The 21,610-nt window shown below is 34.8% G+C and overlaps 1 protein-coding gene across 1 annotated transcript; it reads left to right on the top strand.

Annotated features, from left to right (window-relative positions):
- The first annotated feature begins 5,255 nt into the window (after positions 1-5,255).
- On the top strand, positions 5,256-6,218 carry LOC143596926 (uncharacterized). The gene has a single exon (XM_077075580.1). The coding sequence runs from the start codon at positions 5,256-5,258 to the stop codon at positions 6,216-6,218; it is 963 nt and encodes a 320-aa protein (XP_076931695.1).
- The last annotated feature ends 15,392 nt before the right edge of the window (positions 6,219-21,610 follow it).

Below are 21,610 nucleotides of genomic sequence, written 5' to 3'. Positions count from 1 at the left end.
TAAGATGTTAGGCTAAACTTATTAGACTGCCTAGGCTTGTGATGAACCATTGATTGAAGTTATATTTTATTTGGAATTTGTTTTTTGTTATGGTTTTATGATTCAGTAAATTGTTTGGTTTATTTGATTGTTGCGTATGTGTACTTGGTTTTGGTTGTTCTAGTTTTATTATTCCACAAAATTCTTGGTGATTGTTTCATATGATAGGATTTTGTTAGGTCATCTACTATGTGTTTTTGGCTAGTTTATGATTGAATTCGAATAAGATCATAGGAATAATATTATTAGTCAAATGAATTAAAGTGTACTGCTAACCTAGAAAGCTGTAAGGTGATAGGTTATTGCTAGATCTTTGCTGATTAAAATTGCTAGATTTAGTTTTTCGTAAGGAGCCCGTCTAGGGTTGATTAATTAATATTGTCCAGCGAGTCAATTAAGTTCGTCAAATTACCTTTGATTTCCGCGCTGTAAGGTAGGATTTTGCTATAAAGGTACTCTATCATAATTAATTATATAACCTTAAGGAAGTCTAATATTATAATTGGTGTTTTAAGAACTTAAAAGAAATCTATATGTGTCTTCTTGAGAAGGGTCAGGGGTCCTGTTTGGGTTTTAAGTGACTATTTTATGATCCCGGTTCCATAACAAGTATTTTCCGAATAATTAATAATTAAAACTTTGGGGATTCTAGCCTAGGTGGTTTTTCATCGTCATCTGATTTAAACTCTTAAAAATATTCTTTTCGTTTTTACTTGTTTTTTATGAATTAGATTTTAATATTAGTTTAATTAATAGTATTATAATAAACCCCCCCCCCCCCTCAATATATAAATAAATAGTCGTGTCAGTTTGTCGAGTTTAATTAGTTAATATATGTAATTTAAAGAGTCTTGTGGGTTCGATATCCGGACTTACTTAGCTTTACTAGAGTCGATCGGTTCACTTGCCGGTTAGTAGTTTAGTCGAGTTTTAGAGATTCTAGAGTATTACTTAATGTCTAGATTAGCATAATTTTAGTTAATAATTATTAGACTACTTTTAGCATATCATGTTCCGTCTCCTTTTAATAATAACTATACTAGTCTTCCTCACTTTAGTTTTAACTCTCCACCTGAGGAAGAAATGGTATATGGTATTGGTCATGTACACATATCAAAGACATTTGTTCATGCTGCTCCCAAGGCTGTTAATTCAGCTGTTTTTTCAGTTAATCCTAATAGTTGTTCATCTTCTGTAGCAGTTTGTGTAGAAGAAAGTGGGTCGGTGAAAAGGCCTGTTGAGGTGAACATATCAAGTTGTTCATCATCAAGTTGTAAGACTAGGGAAAATTCAAGTAAAGGCAAAGTGTTTGAAAATGATAATCAAACGAGTACTTCATGTAAATACGTGTCAACAAATAAAAGATCATTTTCTTAAACAACTAATCAATCACAAAATCCTCAGTCATACAATTGTTTTGATAACAACTACTATGGTCATTATCAACAAATTTTTGTTGATCCATATAACACTAATGTTTTTGATGATCAGAGTCAATCATCAAATGTGTTTTATAATCATGTTCCTTACCACAGATCACCTTTCCAACCAAACCAACCATTTTATAGTTCTGATGGGTTCTATAGTGCTCCTAGGAGAAAGTGTTGTTTTGATTGTGGTCATTCTTCTCACCTTGCAAGACATTGCAAGCACTGGTTCAAACAGCAACTTGATATTCAAAATCGGCTTAGTCAGTCCCCAAAAGGTGCTTTTAGTAACCTAGATTCATGGATTGATCAATCCGATAGTGAAGCCAGTGAAGTGGATGTGAGACCCAAAATCAATAAAGTAAAACGCATGAGAAAACAGTTTTGGAAAACTAAAAAGGATAAAATAAAAAAGGATCCTAAGACTGAAAAGTATAAGGATTCACCAAAAACAGTTTTAAAATATAGAAAACAAAAGTCCAGATTACCAAAATCAAGGAACAAGTTTGTACTTGGATTCCTAAGGACTGTTCTTCAAGCGATGAGTCATCAAGAAATAAATTGTTTTCAGGAAATAAAATCAAGTTTGGTCGATTTACAGTTGACCTTCCCGAGACAACTAAGTCTCGGGAACCCATGTCCATTTAAACGCTTAGTGCATGTAGGGTCAATCAAGGAGGACTATCAAGAGTATTCAATACTTAGATAGTGGTTACACCGGACATATGATGGGAGACGAACCCTTGCTATTTGATGCTATACCATTCGATGGCGGATTCGAGTCTTTCATAAGCGACATGGGAGAACTACAAGGAAAGGGAAATGTTTCATACTTTGTGCTTTAGGAATGCCAACCTTGTTCAAATGGATCAACTACAACTTGTCGAGCGTTTCTCAAACTCACATCATCCAACCACTACATTCAAGTGATGGATCCAGCGTCAGCTTCTGGGCTTTGGTTTGAATCTCTTAAACTTTTTTATGATGTGATAATGCATGTTTAGGATAGTCCATCTGACAACAACTTTGTTGACCTTTTCACTAAAGCCATCCTTCTATTTTAATTAAAACAACCTATCTATCTTTTTGTATATAAAATTATAAATATTTTTCAAATATGTCACAATTTTAGAGGGAGAAAATGAGTCAAGTTTAACTAACTAAAAAGATTTTCATTTTCATTTAGAAAAACAAAAACCTTAAGTCATTTGACTTACCAAAAATATTTTATATTATATTATTTAATTATATTTCGTTAAGAAAATCTGAAAAAAATTCAAAAATATATTCTCTAGTTTAGAGGGAGTCGGATAATATAAAAATTATAAAATTTTGAGATATCGATCCGACCATTTGGAAAATGATAAGAAATTTTCTTTAATGATCCTAGCACATGAAAAGAGTAGATCAAAAGCTAACAAGATCACTGCTTGATGTGTAGATAGGCTTGGCAAATGAGTAAGTATCACAATGATATAAACTTAAATACTCGCCTATGCTAGTGGTTACACTCTTATGAAGCGGTTGCCGACTCCAAAGTAAATCATATCGATGAAGGCAAAAATATTAATAGTCAGTCATATACGAGCCCGTTAGTGATTAGTCAAAATAAAAATTATTTCTTGCTTTAGATTCAAATATTGAAAAATTAAAATTTTTTAAAGCAGAAAAACTGCAAATGCTTAAAAGTATTCAAAATCAACAACAAAAATGTTGATAATTTATCAAACAAAAAAGGGTATATTAGAACTACGTGACGTGGGGCAAACAAGTAAGACCTAAACATTTTATATGAAGGCATGTAAGTCCGTATGGCATGTAAGTCCATGGTTCAACCTTTAAAATGTTTGAAAGAAAATTTGCAAAATGTTTATATAAGCTCAAAATGTTTTGATCAATCAATAGGGGGTCGGAGTCAATTCGGGGTGATACTGATGAACACAAACTATGCTCGAGGTATGATGGAGTTTGTAACATGTCGGATTAACAGGGGACCACACAAGTATTGTGCCTAATTCATTCCTTAACGTATCACAGTGAAATCAAAATACTTGTTAAGTTTAAAGTGGACCAACATATCTTCAATCGACTTTGGGTTCTTGGCATAATAATATCCAAATAGAAATGTGATCTAGGACGTTATCGATCAATGTGATTCCATGTTGTGATCTTTCTCACAAAATATTAAAGTCATTAGAAAATTTTGTAAATATTATTGTTATATAATATTAATGTTATCTTTACTTCTACCGTTTTCATTTTTCTTGATTTGTTTTATGTTTCAACTTTAATATATTATGTATATATATATTTGAAATATTATAATATATGAAAATTCCAAAAAGATTTTAAGTTTTTATGTGTTCGTACATATTTAATTAAATCTTTGTTTTATTCAAAATCATGTGTTTTATTGTAAATGTCGTTCATACAAATTTCGTTGGAAACCTGGGACTTAAACAAAACATTTACAAGTTGAGGGACTAAAATTGATATTTTATGAGAAGTCTAGATATAATAAAATTTCAGAGTTATCTTGCAAACACTTCAAACCCAGAGCATGTTTTGAAAAAGAAAATTCTTCTTTGACCCTCGATAGGGTCTGTGAACGAATCTTATTCGCTCTAAGTTTTGTGCAGTCGTACATGGACAGGTAGATCAAGATCAAGTGTCCTGGGCTGCAGAGACTGAAGTTACAAATGCTGAAGCGCCTAATAGAAAACGAGAACGTGACAACTGGAAGTTGAACCTAAAAGGGAAATGATCGTGGCTGAAGATCAGTCGAAGGACAAAGCAAAGAAACAAGTCGGCACAAGAAAGTTAACAAAAGAAAATTAGATGTCGACCCTCTCCCATCCGATGTTTCTAAAATTTGTTGCTGCCGATTCTTCCCAGAAAATAAGATCGAAGTTCAAGTCTCCAAAATCGGAAAATAAAGAATTGTCCAAGATCCAATCTCGTTCAAGCACTTGGATCAAGAAAAGTACCAGTTTTCAAGAAATAAAGACGAAGCAAGGAAATTGATGAAGGTTCCAGGACATACTCAATCCTAGAGGGAGATTGTTGGGCCAATATTCTATATTAGTTTTAGGATTGTGTATGTCTTTACATTTGCTTAGAGTCGGCGTATTATGTACCTCAGTACGTTTATTTTGTAAGGACATAATGTAAATGTTGGAGAAATGAGGACCATAAAAAAAGGTCACCTTACCCGTTTCTCCAACCAACCTTTCACAATTCAAAACCCACTTGGAAATAAAGAGAAGTTTTCTCTCACCAAACACTCTCACCAACTCTATCCTTCTTCTTTTTTCTTACAAAACTAAGATCCGAGATCCGAGTGTTGTTAGTGATTTCTGCTAGCTAACAACAAGGATTGATCCAAATAAATTTGTTAGATCCATCCAAAGAGGACCTACACTTGCAAATCGTTTAAAGGGGATTATTGGATCGATAATTTCGGACCCCCAAATGGCGTATGTGGTAGGGAGAAGCATCTTAGATGGTCCACTTATCCTAAATGAGTTACTATTGTGGTTAAAAAAATCAAATCACCCGACTTTCTTTTTTAAAATAGATCTGAAATAAGGCCTTTCAATATGTTGGTCTTTCATCAAATCGGTTCTTGAAATTATGAATTTCCCAGATAAATGGAGACTTTGGGTCAATTGAATTCTACGATCGGCACGTGCCTCGGTTCTCGTTTACGGATCCCCTACATGGGAAATTGAATGTCACGGGGGCATTCGGCAAGGGGATCCTCTATCGCCTTTCCTATTTATTTTATTTATGGAATACTTCTCTTATATCTTCAACCGAGTGGTGACAGGTAACCTCTTGCAACCGATTGATATCCCTAATGGTGGCCCGAGACTTTCACACTTATTATTCGTTGATGATGTTGTTTTATTGGGAAGATGGTCAGAAACTAATTTGTTGAACGTAGCACGGTTACTTCATTGTTTTTATCTAGTCTCCGGGCTACGAATCAATCTAAAGAAAAGTGACCTCTTTGGTATTAATGTATCAGTGGGGGAAGTTGATAATATGGCTAACCAACTACATTGTAAAATTGGTAATTTCCCATGTTCTTACCTTGGTCTCCGGGTTAGAGAAAATATGAATTTAATAAGTAGTTGGAATCCGGTAGTAGAGATCTTTGAAAAACGACTATCAAGGTGGAAGGCTTCAAGGATATCAATGGGTGGTCGTCTCATATTCATAAAATCGGTGCTTGACACGCTACCAATTGAAGTTACGGTGGAAAAAAGGAAAATCCATTGGGTAAAATGGGACCGGGTAATTATGGGTAAAAAACTTGGTGGTCTCTGGCTTGGTTCATTGAGGGACGTCAATTTAAGCCTATTAGCCAAATGGTGGCAGCACTTTAAAACTGAACCAGAATGGCTTTGGCGAAGAGTTGTTACAGGGATTCATTTCAATGTGCAGGACCTTAAACCGATTCCTTCCAAAAGCTTGTTAACAGGTGTATGGAACAATGTCTCCAAGATTGATGAGACTTTACTAGAAAGAAATGTGCAACTAAAAGAATTAATCATAGGAGATGTAGGCGACAGAAAAAACACATTATTTTGGCTCGACACATGGGTTGGCGATAAACCCTTGTGTTGCCAATTTCCTTCTTTATTCTGGTTAGAAAGACGTAAACGGTGTTTGGTAAGGGACAAAACAGTGGCTAGGTCATCGATGATGGTTGGAACTGGACATGGTCGGTTGACCCGTTTACTCTGATCGAATTACAAGAACTTTGGAACTGTTTGGAAGTGCTACCGGGTCGAGTTCTGGAGGATAGAGCTGATAAATGGAAATGGGGCCTCGAAGAGGATGGGCGTTTCACGACTAAATATTTCCACATACACAACCGATTTATGTCATGAATTAGAATACTTGGGTTCCTTTGAAAGTTAACCTCTTCGGTTGGAAAGCGGAAATGGGTACACTCGCCACATCAGATGCCCTTTTCCAAAGAAATGCCATAGATGAAATAAAGTGGTGCCCACTTTGTGAGGATGAAAGGGAGTCCGTTGATCATATATTCTTATCTTTCTAAGTTGCAATGATAATATGGCAATTTGTAAGTTCTTGGTGTGGGATCCCACCGGTTTTTGCTTTCGAATTTCGGGATCTTCTAACAATACATCTTACAAATGGGGTTCAAGAAAGTAAGCGAAAAGCCATTCAATCAATAGTACTCACAGCTAGTTGGTGTATTTGGAAGAATAGAAATTTGGCAAACTTTGAAGGAAGAAGGGTATCGATTAATCAACTCAAAGAAGACATCAAAAGGCATAGTTTTATTTGGGTATAAAATAAGGGTAAAATGACAGAGTTAGAATGGGAGAAATGGTGTTCGTTTTCTTTTAAAAAATGAAATGTATTCGTGTAAATGTTGTGGGTGTGTAGGTTGTATCTAGTCTATCTTCTTGCTAACTTTGTTCACATTCATTCAATAAATTAGTTGTTCAAAAAAAAGTTATAGTAAGATAATCAGTCTTATATTATTGTTGGTCAAATTCCAATTAAATCACTAATGTCAACGCAATAATACACATTTAATATGACATTTTAGAAACCAATTTTCACCATTCAAATTTGAATTTTCACTATTTATATGAAGTTTACAAAAAATGTGTTATATAGTTTAACTTTCACCAGTTATTCAAAAACTGACTAACGAATTTGACCATTTCATAAATTTTCAATATTAACCCCTTAGATAAAAAAATTATTTTTAATAACCATTTCTAAATATGCCAAGTTATTATGATTTTAATGTCAATTTCAACTAAATTAATTAATATATTTATTCCTAAACATCAAAAATAAAATATATAATAAAATGTACATTTATTTAATTCGGTTTTTATATAATACCTTATGGTTAATAAAAACATATTTAAACCCTTATTTCTATTTTTTTACATTTGGTCAATTTTTAATTATGTCTAAGTTTCAAGATTCATACCTTTAGTAAAACCCACATATGTTCTATAACAGATTGAATGCGGAATTTTACAAATTAAATAAAAACTTTTACAAATTGAATGACAAAATTAATGTATAAAATAAACCCCCATATTAATATTACAAAAATAAAAAAATCATTTTTTACATATCAACGTCAAAAGTTGACTAATTAACGAATTTGATATTGAATGTAATTATGTCGAAATTATTTTTTACAATACAACTGTACTAATTATTTTTTTGAAGTTTACAAATAATTATTTTTATTCAAAAAGGTGAATTCTAGTATTGGATTTAATAGATCTAACAAAAAAGTTATTGAATGTTTCTTATACAAAAGTTAAAATAAAAATTCTTTTAATATAATTTGTATATTTATTGATTACAGTTTTTATATAATCATATGTTTTTGTTCATATACTGTAACATCTCCTAAATTTTGGTCCAAATTTGACAAATTAATCAAGTTAAAGGATCAATAATAATCTCAAAGACAAGTAATGGGAAAAATATTTTCAAGATAAATAATAAGAAAATAAGATAAGCAAATAAATATATAAGGTAAGTCATCTCACATGTAGGAGATAAGAAAAAGAAACCCCATCCCACAGGAAAGATATAAGAAAGTGGAAGCATTCTACTTAAGTATAAATAAGGAAGATGCAATCCATCCCACATGGAAAGTGGTAAAGAAATGAAAACACTTTATAAGAGATAAAGTTTCCATAATTATATTCTTTTATGATTAGCATGCACCAAGTGGTCCTAGCAGAGGGTGTGGAGCACCCGACGCGCACGCGCCCGGGCTCGGGCTAGGACGAGGACGATGGCGATAGCGACTGCGGAGAAGGGCGTTGGGCGCAATGTGGCGCTTTGATGGCGCAGATGTGACAAGCTACTAAAGATAAAACCGAAAAATGGTATTCAGGGACCCATCGCGATACGCGATGAGTCTAAGAACACGGCTATCGCGTAGCGCTATGGGCCGTGATGACGCTTCACACACGTGTCACATCCAGGTGACACGTGGCAGACATGACAGGCCACGTGGCGTGACATCAAGAAAGGGGGCGGCGCGATACGCTACGCTGTTAAAGAAGAGCATATCGCGTATCGCGATAGGACTCAATTTCAAGTATAAAAGGGGAGGGCTATGGCTCATTTCTCACACACACACCTTCCACTCTCTCTAGAATATTTTATCTCTACCTCGTTTTTGCGTGCCACCGACCCGATAATCATCACCTTGTAATCTGTGCCAAAACCCGACATTCTCTCGAAGTGCGTACCGACAAATCACGACGACCGGCGCGCACTGTTTTGCGTTCCAATCTCGTAGTACGTGCCAAGATCCGAAGTTCTGACGGTTTAAGTTCTGATACACGATATAGAGTAGAAGTGCTGCCCGATAGGTGATAAATATCTAACTCCAAATACCCGTGTGAGGTAGGAGTTCTGTCTAAGTTAAAATTTTATTATTATAAATGGCTTAGACCATAGTCGGGGGTATAGCCCAAATCTTGATTACGATCAAGTATAATATAACTTTTCTCAAAGTTTATAGTCAAAATAGTATTTCTTTATGACTAAGAAATATAATATTTATACAAGAGATTATAGTTAAGAAATTAATGTTTCTTCTTTTGCAGAAGAAACTCAGTATAGATGTTTCTTCCTGAAGAAGAAACGAACATATAATTGGTAAATAAAGAAAGGGACTAAAGCTCCAAATGTTTTATATAAACAAATGATTTTATCAAGGATAAAGCTATACAAAACAGACTAAAGGTCTGAAGCTAGATAAATGATCTAGTTATTTATACAAAGATTATTCTCGTACTATAGGTCCGAGGTAACAAAACAAGAAGCAGAATTCAGAAAACAGGAATCAGTATCAGAAACTGATTATAAACCGAAAAGGTGAATACGCCCTAAACTTTTACAAACTTGTTTAGAGTCAGAATGTTTACATAGGATTTAAGAACCCTTAAAACTTTGTGTTACAATAATAAGAAATGGACACTATGATTAAGAGTATACATGTGTCTGGATCCATTCATACATGGTGAGTCGGCATTTCCTCGAGGCCATGCATATCATCAACATGCCTCTGAAAGTCTATGGGACTGTTCAAAGAAATGATATTGTGTATATAATTAATTGTACAAGGTACTTAGGGTAATTTGATCCAAATGTAGTTGGGTGCCTAATGAGTGTCACAAAGGTATTATTGTTGGTTTCACAAAGGTATTGAAAATATTTTTACAAATGGTCAGTGTCATTCACTAGCTGTGTGCTGACATATTTTCTAACCATTTTACAGGAAAACAGAAAGGTTAGAATAGACAAGCAAGGCAGGATAGAAGATTGGAGAATTAGTCATTAGATGCTATCTGATGGCTCAGATATTTTATATATTAAAATATTATAAAGAATTATGTTTTCTAAAGAAAGGTATTTGAAATATCAAACGGGTATTTAAACCTGAGTTTTCAATTATAATAATATTATATTTAAGACTTCCGCTGAAAAGAAATTATTTTCTCAAATATGCTATGTATACATTAAAAAGGATATTTTAATCCAACATTTTATAAAAGAATATTTTATATCAAAAGACTTCCATAACTCTCATATATTTACAAAACGGGTACCAACTATTGGTCACACGCCTAGGCCCTAAGTCGGGGTGTGACATATACAAAGCATGTATTTTTTTTCTTCATTCCAAATCTTATTAACATATACTACAATTATAAAATGTCAAATTCTAGCAATATAATCTATTTGTAGTCGTATCTCAAACTAAGCAAACATTATTTGACCAATTCTCATTGACATTTAAAAGATTTTTATATTTTCCAATCTTAGAAAAGTTTTTTTTATTTGACAATTTTATAATTATATCTAAATGTCAAGATTGATATGCCCAAAAAAAACATCAATTGACTTCCTGAATTTCTGTACCTTAAGTATTTTGGTATTTCATCATTATTATCAAATTAACTCACTTTCTATTGTTACAATATTTTATAAAATAAAAAACAGTTATTGTTATGGCCAAAAATCAATCTTCGTTTTATATCAATAATAATCGTATTACCAAAATTATCGTTATATTAAATACAATTACTTAAAAAATTGATTCGTGTTAATTAATTATTTATTTAGTAATTGTTACACTTTTAATTATGATATCAAAATATATATTAATACCTTATTCTAAACTAGAAATAAAAATTATTTGAAACTTTCAACTTATATTCGTTTAAATAAAATTAATTATAAAGTTTTTTTTATAGTCATCAACCATATTCATATACATCATCTACTAATTTATGTTTTAATTCGTATTTTAATCACTATTCTTTATTGTACAAAATGATAATAATATTTTGACCTAATATAAGTTTTGACTTCAAATCAATTCTTAAGTTGACAAACATTAATTTACATTAAATCTTATATTTTTTAACACCTAAAAATAATGCATAAAATGATTTTAACATAATTGTTAAACAAATAGTGGTTGCTAAAAATAAAAATGTTTTCTCCTTAATTCATACATTTTTCTTCGTAAAATAACCATTAGTGAACATGGAATGTTTTCTTAGTTTATTCATATTATTCTCATAATGAAAAAACAGTTTTTGATTATTTCTATGATTAAGTTTTAACAAAATTAAATTTCTATTTTCATCACCACCAAATTAGCATGTACAAAATATGACGAAAAGTTTAATCTTCTGAGTAGATGCAATTTGTCTAAATGGGTAAAAAAATACAGCTACAAAGAAAACATGTTAAACGAATACACATTGAAAGAAACATAAAAGCTAAAAAGTACAATCTATTAAAACAATATTATATTATTATAATTATTATATGTATTCAATAATTATTTAACATAATTTATCCACAAAGGAGTTATAAAAAACGAATGAGAAAGTTGTGCCTAATTTTGTAAATGATATATATTAGGAATCAACTATATGTCAACTAAACTTGAATGAAAATTAATATGTTATTGAATATTGATTATGTAAGGCCCCGTTACCGGTGCCCTACATTGGACGTTGGATTTACTCATAAACACAGTTCTAAATATCAGAGTTAATTAAAAACTTTCGCGGAAATAATAAAACTTAAACCATTCGTTACAAACATCCATACTTTGTCTTTTAAAACATAACTTAAATTATAGTATCAAAACATCACGACAAGTCTTCAGATGCCAGCCTCGTCCAATCCTGCCATGTGTCCTTCTCAAGCTAACTGTTTCAATCTATTCACCTGCGTGCATACTAAAAGTCAGCTACGTTGAGTGAGTTCTAGTTAATACAGGTAACATACAATACGTTCTTATATTACATACTTGACCTTCTTTACCTTCTTTCATACACACGTAAGTATATACATTCGTTCTTACTTTCATACTTTCTTTCTTTCGTACTTCATATTTTATCTTTCTTTACTTACATACTTATACGTTTTAAAGAGCCTTTTGCCCTATAACCTCACAGGTATTATTAGGGTCTGCCACCCTTAAAGAGCCTCTCGCCCTACACCATCACATATATTATTAGGGTCTGCCACCCTTCTTCACAGATATTATTAGGGTCTGCCACCCTTTACCGTCAATTCCTTCATATCATTCTTTCCTTTTCTTTTATAAATTTTATATACTTTATTACATACTCATTAATCTATAACATACATATATCATACATACAACATATATACACAATCACATCTTTAATCTATCTCCTGATAGTACATGCTATATCCGAAGATCATTCATGTACCGTCAAGCATTCATTTATAACCTTCACATGTATCATAATAGGCAAACACTTACCACTTATGGTAAGTGTATTAACTAATCACATTGAGTATGCACACAGCCACGAAAACATAGCGAGGAATGGGGCTAGAAACTCACCTGGATCCTGTTATGCTCTCCGTTAATCGTTATTCCTTTCTTTTAACTGAGCCCGACTAATTTTTAAATATATATAGAGAGAGAAAGGATCAAATAAGAAGTTTGGTTTTCCTAAGAAGGCTAGGAAGGAGGGTATTTTAGTCTACTACCTTAATATTGAAACCCACTTAATTTAATTTCAAAAACCCACTTAATTAAAATCCACTTAATTAAAACCCACTTAAATTTTCACTCATCTTCTACAACTACCACCGCCCACCGCCACCACCTTGCCGAAAAAGTCTTTGGAAATTTCGCCGAAAAATAAAACACTATGAAAAACACAATGTAAAAAACACAATGGAAATAAAAACACAATGACAAAAACACAATGAAAACACAACTAAATAACACAATGTAAAAGACACAATGCAAAAAACACTATGAAAAAATAAAACACTTGTATAACACAATTTTGTAAAACACAATTATGATAAAACACACCTTGTAAAAACCACGAATTTTTTATTATTTTTATAAAGCAATATGGTACTCATATAAAAGATAAAAAAACACTCGTTTTTATGGTGAAATTGATTTGAAAAAAAAAATGTCGTATAAAAAAGTTATGGACGTTTTAAAATGATGGGGGAATTTGACATGTGCCTTGCATGTGAAGAGAGAAACTCAACAAATGTGTTATCACTATTATGACCTTACCCTTGTTTTACACTTGATGATATCTTTAATCTAATCTCAACCATTTAATTCTCAAATGAATGGACAAGATTATTTCCTATCCTTCCTAGGAAAACTAATCTTCTTATTATAACTCAACCCTATATATATATTCGTTAATTACCCGCTTAATTAATTAGGTCGTTTTAGTTAATCAATCAAGCTGTGTAAGTTAGGCTCGTTTATTTAACTTATACCGATGGGCCAACTAGTTAGTTCAGGACCACTATTCATTTTGGCTTCTGGGTCTAGCTGGACCAGGCCCACAGACCACAATAGGTCATTAACTGGCCAAGAACTCTAAGGCAGAGAACTCAGCTGAGATCTCAAGGTGAACCGAGAACTCAAGGTTGACCGAGATCTCGCGTTGACCGAGAACCCATATTTGACCGAAAGCTCCAGTTTGACCGAGAACCCTTGGTCACCGAGAACTCAGGTCATCGAGAACCCTCGTTGACCGAGAACTCGAGTTGGCCGAAAACTCATATATTGATTCTATCAGACCACATCTTACCATATTTTTCTATCTTTTCATCTCCTTTCTAACCTAATTAACTGTTTACGATCCATATCATGAATTTTAACCACCCTTTTCCACTCTTTTAACCGTTTTACATTCGCCTTCAACCCATCGTCAAGACCTAACCCGTTTTTAGCATAAAGCTTGAACCTTTGTTACCTTTAAACCCGATTTTAGCTAGATCTTTAACTTACAAGTTGATTAAGTCCATTTTTAATATCAAGTTCACATTTTTATTGCATAAGGATGACCAATCCTTCTTCGTATCAATCCTTAGGGCAAACGGACTAAAATAATGTAACCTTTAAGCTAAAACGTACCTTTATGATTAACTCCGAACCACGGTTAGCTTGATACGTGATCTTGGACTTGTTAGTTTACTTGTATGATCGAAGATTTAATATCACTATGTTTGGTTTTGGGTTGAGATGATGGCCGACGACTATGGAGGTGTGTTTAGCTTAAGTGTGTGTTTTAAGGTGTAGGCTATGGTGTAGGATGGATGGAAACGGAAAGGATTAGGGTTTAAGTGGTATTTATACTCTCTTAAGCCCATGGACCTAAGACCCATCTTTCCTTTTTGGTCTATAATTAATTCCATCTAATTAGCCTACTTATCTTTCCATCTTTATTATTTATTAATTCTTTATCAACACAAGTAAACTTTCCCATCATAATAAATAATATATTAAATGTTATTATTCGAAATTTTGGGGCGTTACAAGTCTTCCCTCCTTAAAGAGGTTTTGTCCTCGAAACCTAACTCTTACTTAAACAATGTTGGGTAAAACTTGTGCATTTCTTCCTCAATTTCCCAAGTAGCATCCGATCCCTTACGATGCTTCCATATCACCTTCACTAAGGGAATAACTTTATGACGAAGCTGCTTTTCTTTATGACCCACTACCTCAATCGGTTGTTCAATGTAGTTCAACTGTTCATCAACCTCAATGTCCATTAATGGCACATGAGATGTGTCATCAGCCAGACATTTTCTCAGATGAGAAACATGGAAGGTTGAATGGATTCCTTCTAACTCCTCGGGTAAATCCAGCTTGTAAGCCACTTCACTCACGCGATTTATAATCTTATACGGTCCAATGTACCTCGGACTCGGCTTTCCTCTTTTCCTAAAACGAATAATTCCTTTCCAAGGCGAGACCTTGAGCATCACATTGTCACCAACGTTGAACTCGATTGGTCGTCATCGCTTATCAGCATAGGACTTCTGTCTGTCTTGAGCATCTTTCATTCTTGCCTTAATCTGATCGAACTTTGAAAACGTTTCGTGACCAACTTCAACTTCCCATCTCTTTCTGACCAATCTTCCCCTAACATATCGGGGTTCTACATCGTCTACCATAAAGCATTTCAAATGGTGGCATACCAATACTTGAATGGTAACTGTTGTTATAGGAGAACTCTACCAGATGATGATGATCATCCCAACTTCCTCCAAAGAACACAGACACGTAGCATATCCTCAAGGGTTTTGGATCTTCCTTTCATACTGTCCGTCTGTTTGAGGATGATACGACGTACTGATATTCAATCTCATCCCCATAGCTTTATGGAACTTTTTTCAGAACCTCGAAGTAAAACGAGTATCTCTGTCAGACACGATCGACAACGGCAATCTATGCTTAGTCACAACCTCTTTGATGAACAAACTTGCTAACGTTTCTGACAAGAGATAGCCTCTCGTATAGGCAGAAAGTGAGCACTTTTGGTCAAATGGTCCACAATCACCCAGATGGTATCATGATGCTTAGTTAGCTTGGTTATGAAATCCATGGTTATGTGTTCCCATTTCCATTCAGGTATTTCAAGCGGTTGCATTTTCCCATAATGCTTCTGATGTTCGGCTTTGACTTGTAAACAAGTTAAGCACGTACTAACATAATCCACCACATCATTTTTCATTCATGGCCACTAGTAGTCTCTTTACAAATCCTAATACATTTTGTTGGATCCTGGATGGATTGAATATCTTGACTGATGAGCTTCGTCTAAGATTCGACCTCTAAGATTTCCATGACGTGGAATCCACATACGGTCAAACCTAGTCTTAACACCATGCGTGTTTTCCATCAACTCGTCTTGCTGACCGAAAATCCTTTCTTTCTTCATTAGCCCTTCATCTACCAGTACTTCCTTCTGCACTTTGATGATTTCTTCGAAAAGACTCAAGTTCATGATCAACTGATATGACTTCACTGTTGCAATGACTTCTTCATTCTTACAACTTAGCGCATCGGCGACCACATTAGCTTTACCATGATAGTACTTTATATCACAGTCGTAGTCCTTGATCAACTCCAACCATCTTCTCTGTTTCATATTCAGTTCCTTTTTCTCAAAGAAATATTTCAAACTCATATGATCGATGTAAATAGTACACTTAGTACCATACAGATAATGCATTCTTATCTTGAGAGCATGCACTACTGCTGCTAGCTCTAAGTCATGCGTCGGGTAGGTACTTTCATGAACTTTCAAATGTATAGATGCATAAGCTATAACTTTCCCTCGTTGCATCAACACGCAACCTAACCCACGATACGAAGCATCAGTACAAACAACCAAATCCTCGTCACCATTGGGTAAAGAAAGGATTGGAGCCTGCGTGAGTCTTTTCTTTAATTCCTCAAAAGCTTCTTCTTGGAACTTTCCCCAACTGAATACTACCGACTTTCGGGTTATACCGGTCAACGGCGCGGCTATCTTGGAGAAACCTCCGATGAATCTCCTATAGTAGCCAGCTAACCCTAAGAAGCTTCGTATATCAGTCGGATTCTGTGGAGTCTTCCAATTTGATATCGCCTCAACCTTAGCTCAGCCCACGATGATCCCTTCAGGATTTATCACATGACCTAGAAATTGCACTTCTCATAACCAGAACACGCATTTCGAAAACTTAGCATACAGCTTCTCTTTCTTCAGAGTCTCCAATACTTCTCTCAAATGCTCGGCATGAGCAGACTCACTTTTCGAATAAATCAATATATCATCGATGAAGACGATAATTGACTTATCCAACATCGACCGATAAACCATATTCATCATGTCTAGAAATGCTGCAAGAGCATTCGTTAGACCGAATGACATCACGATGAACTCGTAGTGTCCATACCGTGTCCGAAACGTTGTTTTAGGGGTGTCTGCCTCTTTCACTTTTAATTGATGATAGCCTGACCTGAGATCTATCCGTGAGAACCAACTTGAGCCTTGTAGTTGATCAAACAGGTCATCAATCCTTGGCAAAGGATACCTATTCTTCACTGTAAGCTTATTCAACTAGCGACAGTCTATGCACATTCTCATACTTCCATCCTTCTTCTTCACGAACAACACTGGTGCGCCCCACGGGGAAACACTTGGTCAAATGAAACCTTTGTCGAGGAGTTCTTGCAGTTGGGACATCAATTCTTTCATCTCAGACGGCGCTAGACAATAAGGCGCTTTCGCGACAGGTTGAGCTCCTGGTACTAAATCTATCTGGAATTCTATCTCTCGCTCCGGAGACAACCCCAAATGAACCTCAGGTAATACCCCTGGGTAGCCATACACGATTGGAACATCTTTCATTTCTTTCCTCTCGGCCATAGCGTTGACAACATACGCCAGGTAGGCACCGCACCCTCGCCTTAACAAACCTTTGGCTTTTATCATCGAAATGACATTAAGCCCGAAACTTTCCTTATCACCATAAACTATCACCGCACTACCATCCAAGGACTTTTACCTTATTATCCTACTCTTACACACTATCTGATCCTCGTACTCAGACAACCAATCCATTCCTAAAACCACATCAAACCATCCTAAGGTCATAATATACAAAGTACCAGGGAACTCATTACCCTCTAACTCTATCTTACAATCCTTAACCATTTTCATTATTTTAACCGAAGTGTCACTAGCGGTTTCTACTATAAAAGATTCAGACACTCTCCAACATTTAATTTAAGCTAATTTACTAAATGGTGTAGCTACGAAACTTCTATTCGCACCCGAATCAAACAATACTGAAGCTGAAATTCTGTTTACTAAAAACGTACCTGTCACAACATCTGGAATTTGTTTGGCTTGCTCCTGAGTTAGCATGTAGGCTCTGGTCTTTGGCCTAGACAGTTCAACATCTTTCTTTCCGCCACCACTGATGTACATAAAACTATACATCTTTTTAGCATCAAATAATCTCTAAAAACTGCAACTTCTATCAAATAACATAGCATAGAAGGCTACTTATTGTAATAAAAAATAATTACAGGTAAAACGAAGCCCTAAACGAAGAAATGAGTGAAAAGACAAAGAAAAACGGAAGAAAACACAAGAAAAGCAAGAAACACACCCCCATGCGTCAAGAAACACGCCCCCATGCTTCTGAACACCAGAAAAGACAAAAATCTACAAGAAAAGATAAATACTGGGAAGAAAAGCACGGGGTCGTGCCTCTGGACCATAGGGTCGTGGTTACCCCCAACAAAAAGATAAAACGAATTTAACACGTGTCAATAAAAGCACGGGGGCGTGCCTACCTAAGCACGTGGCCGTGCTTCATCCTCCAGACTGCCTATAAATAGTGGCTCATGTTGCATTGGTCAAGTGTGCCTTGAAGAGAATTCTATACGGTTTTCACTTATAAAAACACCCACTAACACTCATATTGAAGATCTAGTGAAGGGTTTGAAGGCTTGGAGGTCATCATCATCATCCCTCATCATCATTAAGAAGGAAGATTCATCCACATTTGGTTAGATTATTCTAGTTTAATCATGTGTTTGTTATCATCATCCACTTTAATGTTCATAACCATGTTCATTATGAGCTAAACTCCATTTACCATCTAAAGTCTATGAAGAAGCTTTGTTTTACTCAATGATTATATAAAACATGTGATTTAGTTTAGTAAAGTACATGGTTATCTTGCAATTAACTTTTGATGAGAAATGTTTCACCATCTTAATTTAACAATTCAAAGTTGGTGATTGGCAATCATATTGACAATCATTCATGATCGATTCATGTTCTTGAAAGATAGAATAATTTGATAATTTATCGAAACATGGATCCTTATATTGTATTTAGAAATGATGAGATATAAGTTATGATCTATTTCTCTAGTTTTGGTAATTTTGAAATAACATTGTTAACACGATTGCTTAGGTTATCACGCTAGTTAAAGAAATCGTATGTTAACAGAATGTGCAATTTTAATCTACTTAAATCAACCAAGGGGAGGTGTGTGATGCACTATAACCACCCAAGGTTGTTAGAATTGCTATTTGAGACATCGAAGTCAATCCTAATATTTCTACTTTACTAAACTACTTGCCAACTCAAATTGACATTTTCGTGGTAGCATGACATTAGGAAAGGGTTGACTTTAAAATGCGCATGCTACTTTCTATTATGTCATAGGAAATGCTCACTTAGAAATGAGGGGCTATTCTATCATATATTATTACGGAAAGTTTATCACATGTTTGTTTAATAATCATCAAGGAACAATGGAGCGGATTCTTGATCTTAGATGGTAACCTTCATATAATTGAACTACTTGTTTAGAGTTTCTCATATTGGTCACCTATATATTACATATAAGTATTTATATTTTATATAAAGTTCAAAAATCAACCCCAATATGATTAAAACCTTCGATTGAAGTAAAACAATGATTCATTGTTAGAAACATTTGTGTCCACGGATCGATACTTGGTTCTTACCATTACTATTCTACATATACGATAGGTACACTTGCCTATTTTGTGTGTGTTTAGTCTTAGTAGAAATCAATTTTATTAATTTAAAACATGTTCTTGCGCAAAAGCTAAATATCCAATCCCATTACATTTTACAAGCTACGCGCAGCACACAATCAAGTTTTTGGCGCCGTTGCCGGGGACACGATACGTTTCTAAGAACGATCCAAGTTTTAATTTAATCATTTTCTATAATTATACAAAAATTTTTTTAACTTTTTTGTTTTATTTTTACTAACTATTAAACTATATAATTTTACGGCTAGCCTAATTTTAACCTTTATTTACCTAACCTTTACTTTAGTATAATTAACTTAGACCTTAGTTTAGTTTAGAATAACTTAGCCTAACTCGCAGTTTAATTTTAACTAACTTTTAGTTTAATTTATTAGTTTACATTTTGATTTACCCCCATGTATGTCTTCTACATTCGGACCTGAGCTTGTTTCTCCAATTTCTGAACCGGAACGACTCTTTCGTCGACGAACGCGTAAACGGACTGCAGAAACCGCCGAAACTATCAAAGACGAGTCAGCATACGCCACCACATCAGGAGAAAATCAAACCGAAGAAATGATGGCGGCCCAAAACAATGAGCTGAACATGAGCCAATATGCCAAGCCAACTCTCGAAGTCTACGACAATGGAGTGGCTCCACCCGATATCACCGAACATTTCGAAATCAAATCAAGAACCATTCATATGGTGGAAAATTCAGTTCAATTTCATGGTCTCCTCGACGAAGACCCTCTTTCTCATATATCTCGATTCTTACGAATCTGTGGAACATTTAAATCCAAAACTGTTTAGAAGAACAAATCAAACTCAAACTCTTTCCTTTCTCTCTAAGGGGACAAGCCTTAAAATGGATAGAATCCCTATCCTCTGGCACCATCACTACCTGGGACCAGATGGTTGAATAGTTTCTCCTCAAATACTTTCCGCCTAATAAAACAGCCAAATACCGAGCCAGCATTACCGGATTCCGGACCGATGATGATGAGTTGTTACACGCAGCATGGGAGAGATACAAAAATCTTCTGAGAAGATGCCCTCATAATGGATTGAGTGTATGGTTACAAGTACAGACTTTCTTTGACGCATAATCCAGCCAAAACAAACAGGCCATTGACCAAATCGTCGGTGGAGACCCGGGATCCAAATCACCTAACGAAGCGTTTGAAGTCCTGGAAAAGACAGCAAAGAAACGTTTCGCCTATAACCCACCAAGATCTACACCAGCCCATAAAGGAATCCACCACGTTGATTCCAACACTCGTGTCACAGCACAGCTTCAATTCGGACTATCGAAAACCAAGATCACTTGTGACACTTGTGGAGGAAGTCATAAGACAAGTGACTGTAAACAAGTCATCATGGCTATGGAAGAGGTCGATTTCATCGCTCGTCAGAACAATGCTTTCAGCAACAACTATAATCCAGGATGGAGAAACCACCCGAATTTCAGTTGGAAAGACGGAGGTAACACTCAACCCCTACCCGGATTCGAAAAAAGACCGATGAATCAACCCTTCCAGCCAAAACCCCAATTTCAAGATCAAAGTTTCAGTAGCCATCAAAACCCAAGCTACTCAAGAATCGAAGAAATGTTGATCCAAATCATGACCAAGACAAATGAAGCAGAAAAGAAGGCCGACTCAAGAGCTGTTGATATCAGCGGAGTATTGTTAAAACGTGAAGCCGACCTAAAAAGTCAACAAGCATCATTACAGAATCTAAAAACTCAGATCGCACAAATTTCCTGATAATTATCCGAAAGACCACCCGGTACTCTTCCAAGCAACACAATCACCAATACAAATGCAACAGCTAACGCTGTTACACTCAGAAGCGGTATAATGACTACTCCACCAACTTCAGAACCAGTTTCGGAAAAGGAATCCACTGATAAAACGCAGGAAAGACTGATCCCAACGGGCACCGTACAACCCAAGGAGCCAGTCTGAACTTATATTCCACCTATTCCATACTGTAACATCCCAAATAATATAATAATATAATAATAAAGAAAGAAAGTTGCGTCGATTTGTCGTGTGATAATATTTAATTAATAAATAATATATGAAAAGATCATGGACTTGGATAATAAAAAGGATTAAGGGTAATGGGCTTTAGGTCCATGGGATTCAAGATGTATAAATACCCTCTTAAACCATCCTAAAACCCTAACTCTCATTCCATCCTTTCCATA

This window comes from Bidens hawaiensis, unplaced genomic scaffold, assembly GCF_021521415.1.
Source record: "Bidens hawaiensis isolate Kalapana, Puna unplaced genomic scaffold, B.hawaiensis_p1.1 tig00047383_1, whole genome shotgun sequence".
NCBI lineage: Eukaryota > Viridiplantae > Streptophyta > Magnoliopsida > Asterales > Asteraceae > Bidens > Bidens hawaiensis.
The sequence above is the reverse complement of the archived record's forward strand: the minus strand, read 5'-3'. Positions and strand labels throughout refer to the sequence as shown.

Bases quoted from the DNA above. Each gene is read 5' to 3' on its own strand.
- LOC143596926 (XM_077075580.1), top strand. From the start codon at position 5,256: ATGGAATACTTCTCTTATATCTTCAACCGAGTGGTGACAGGTAACCTC.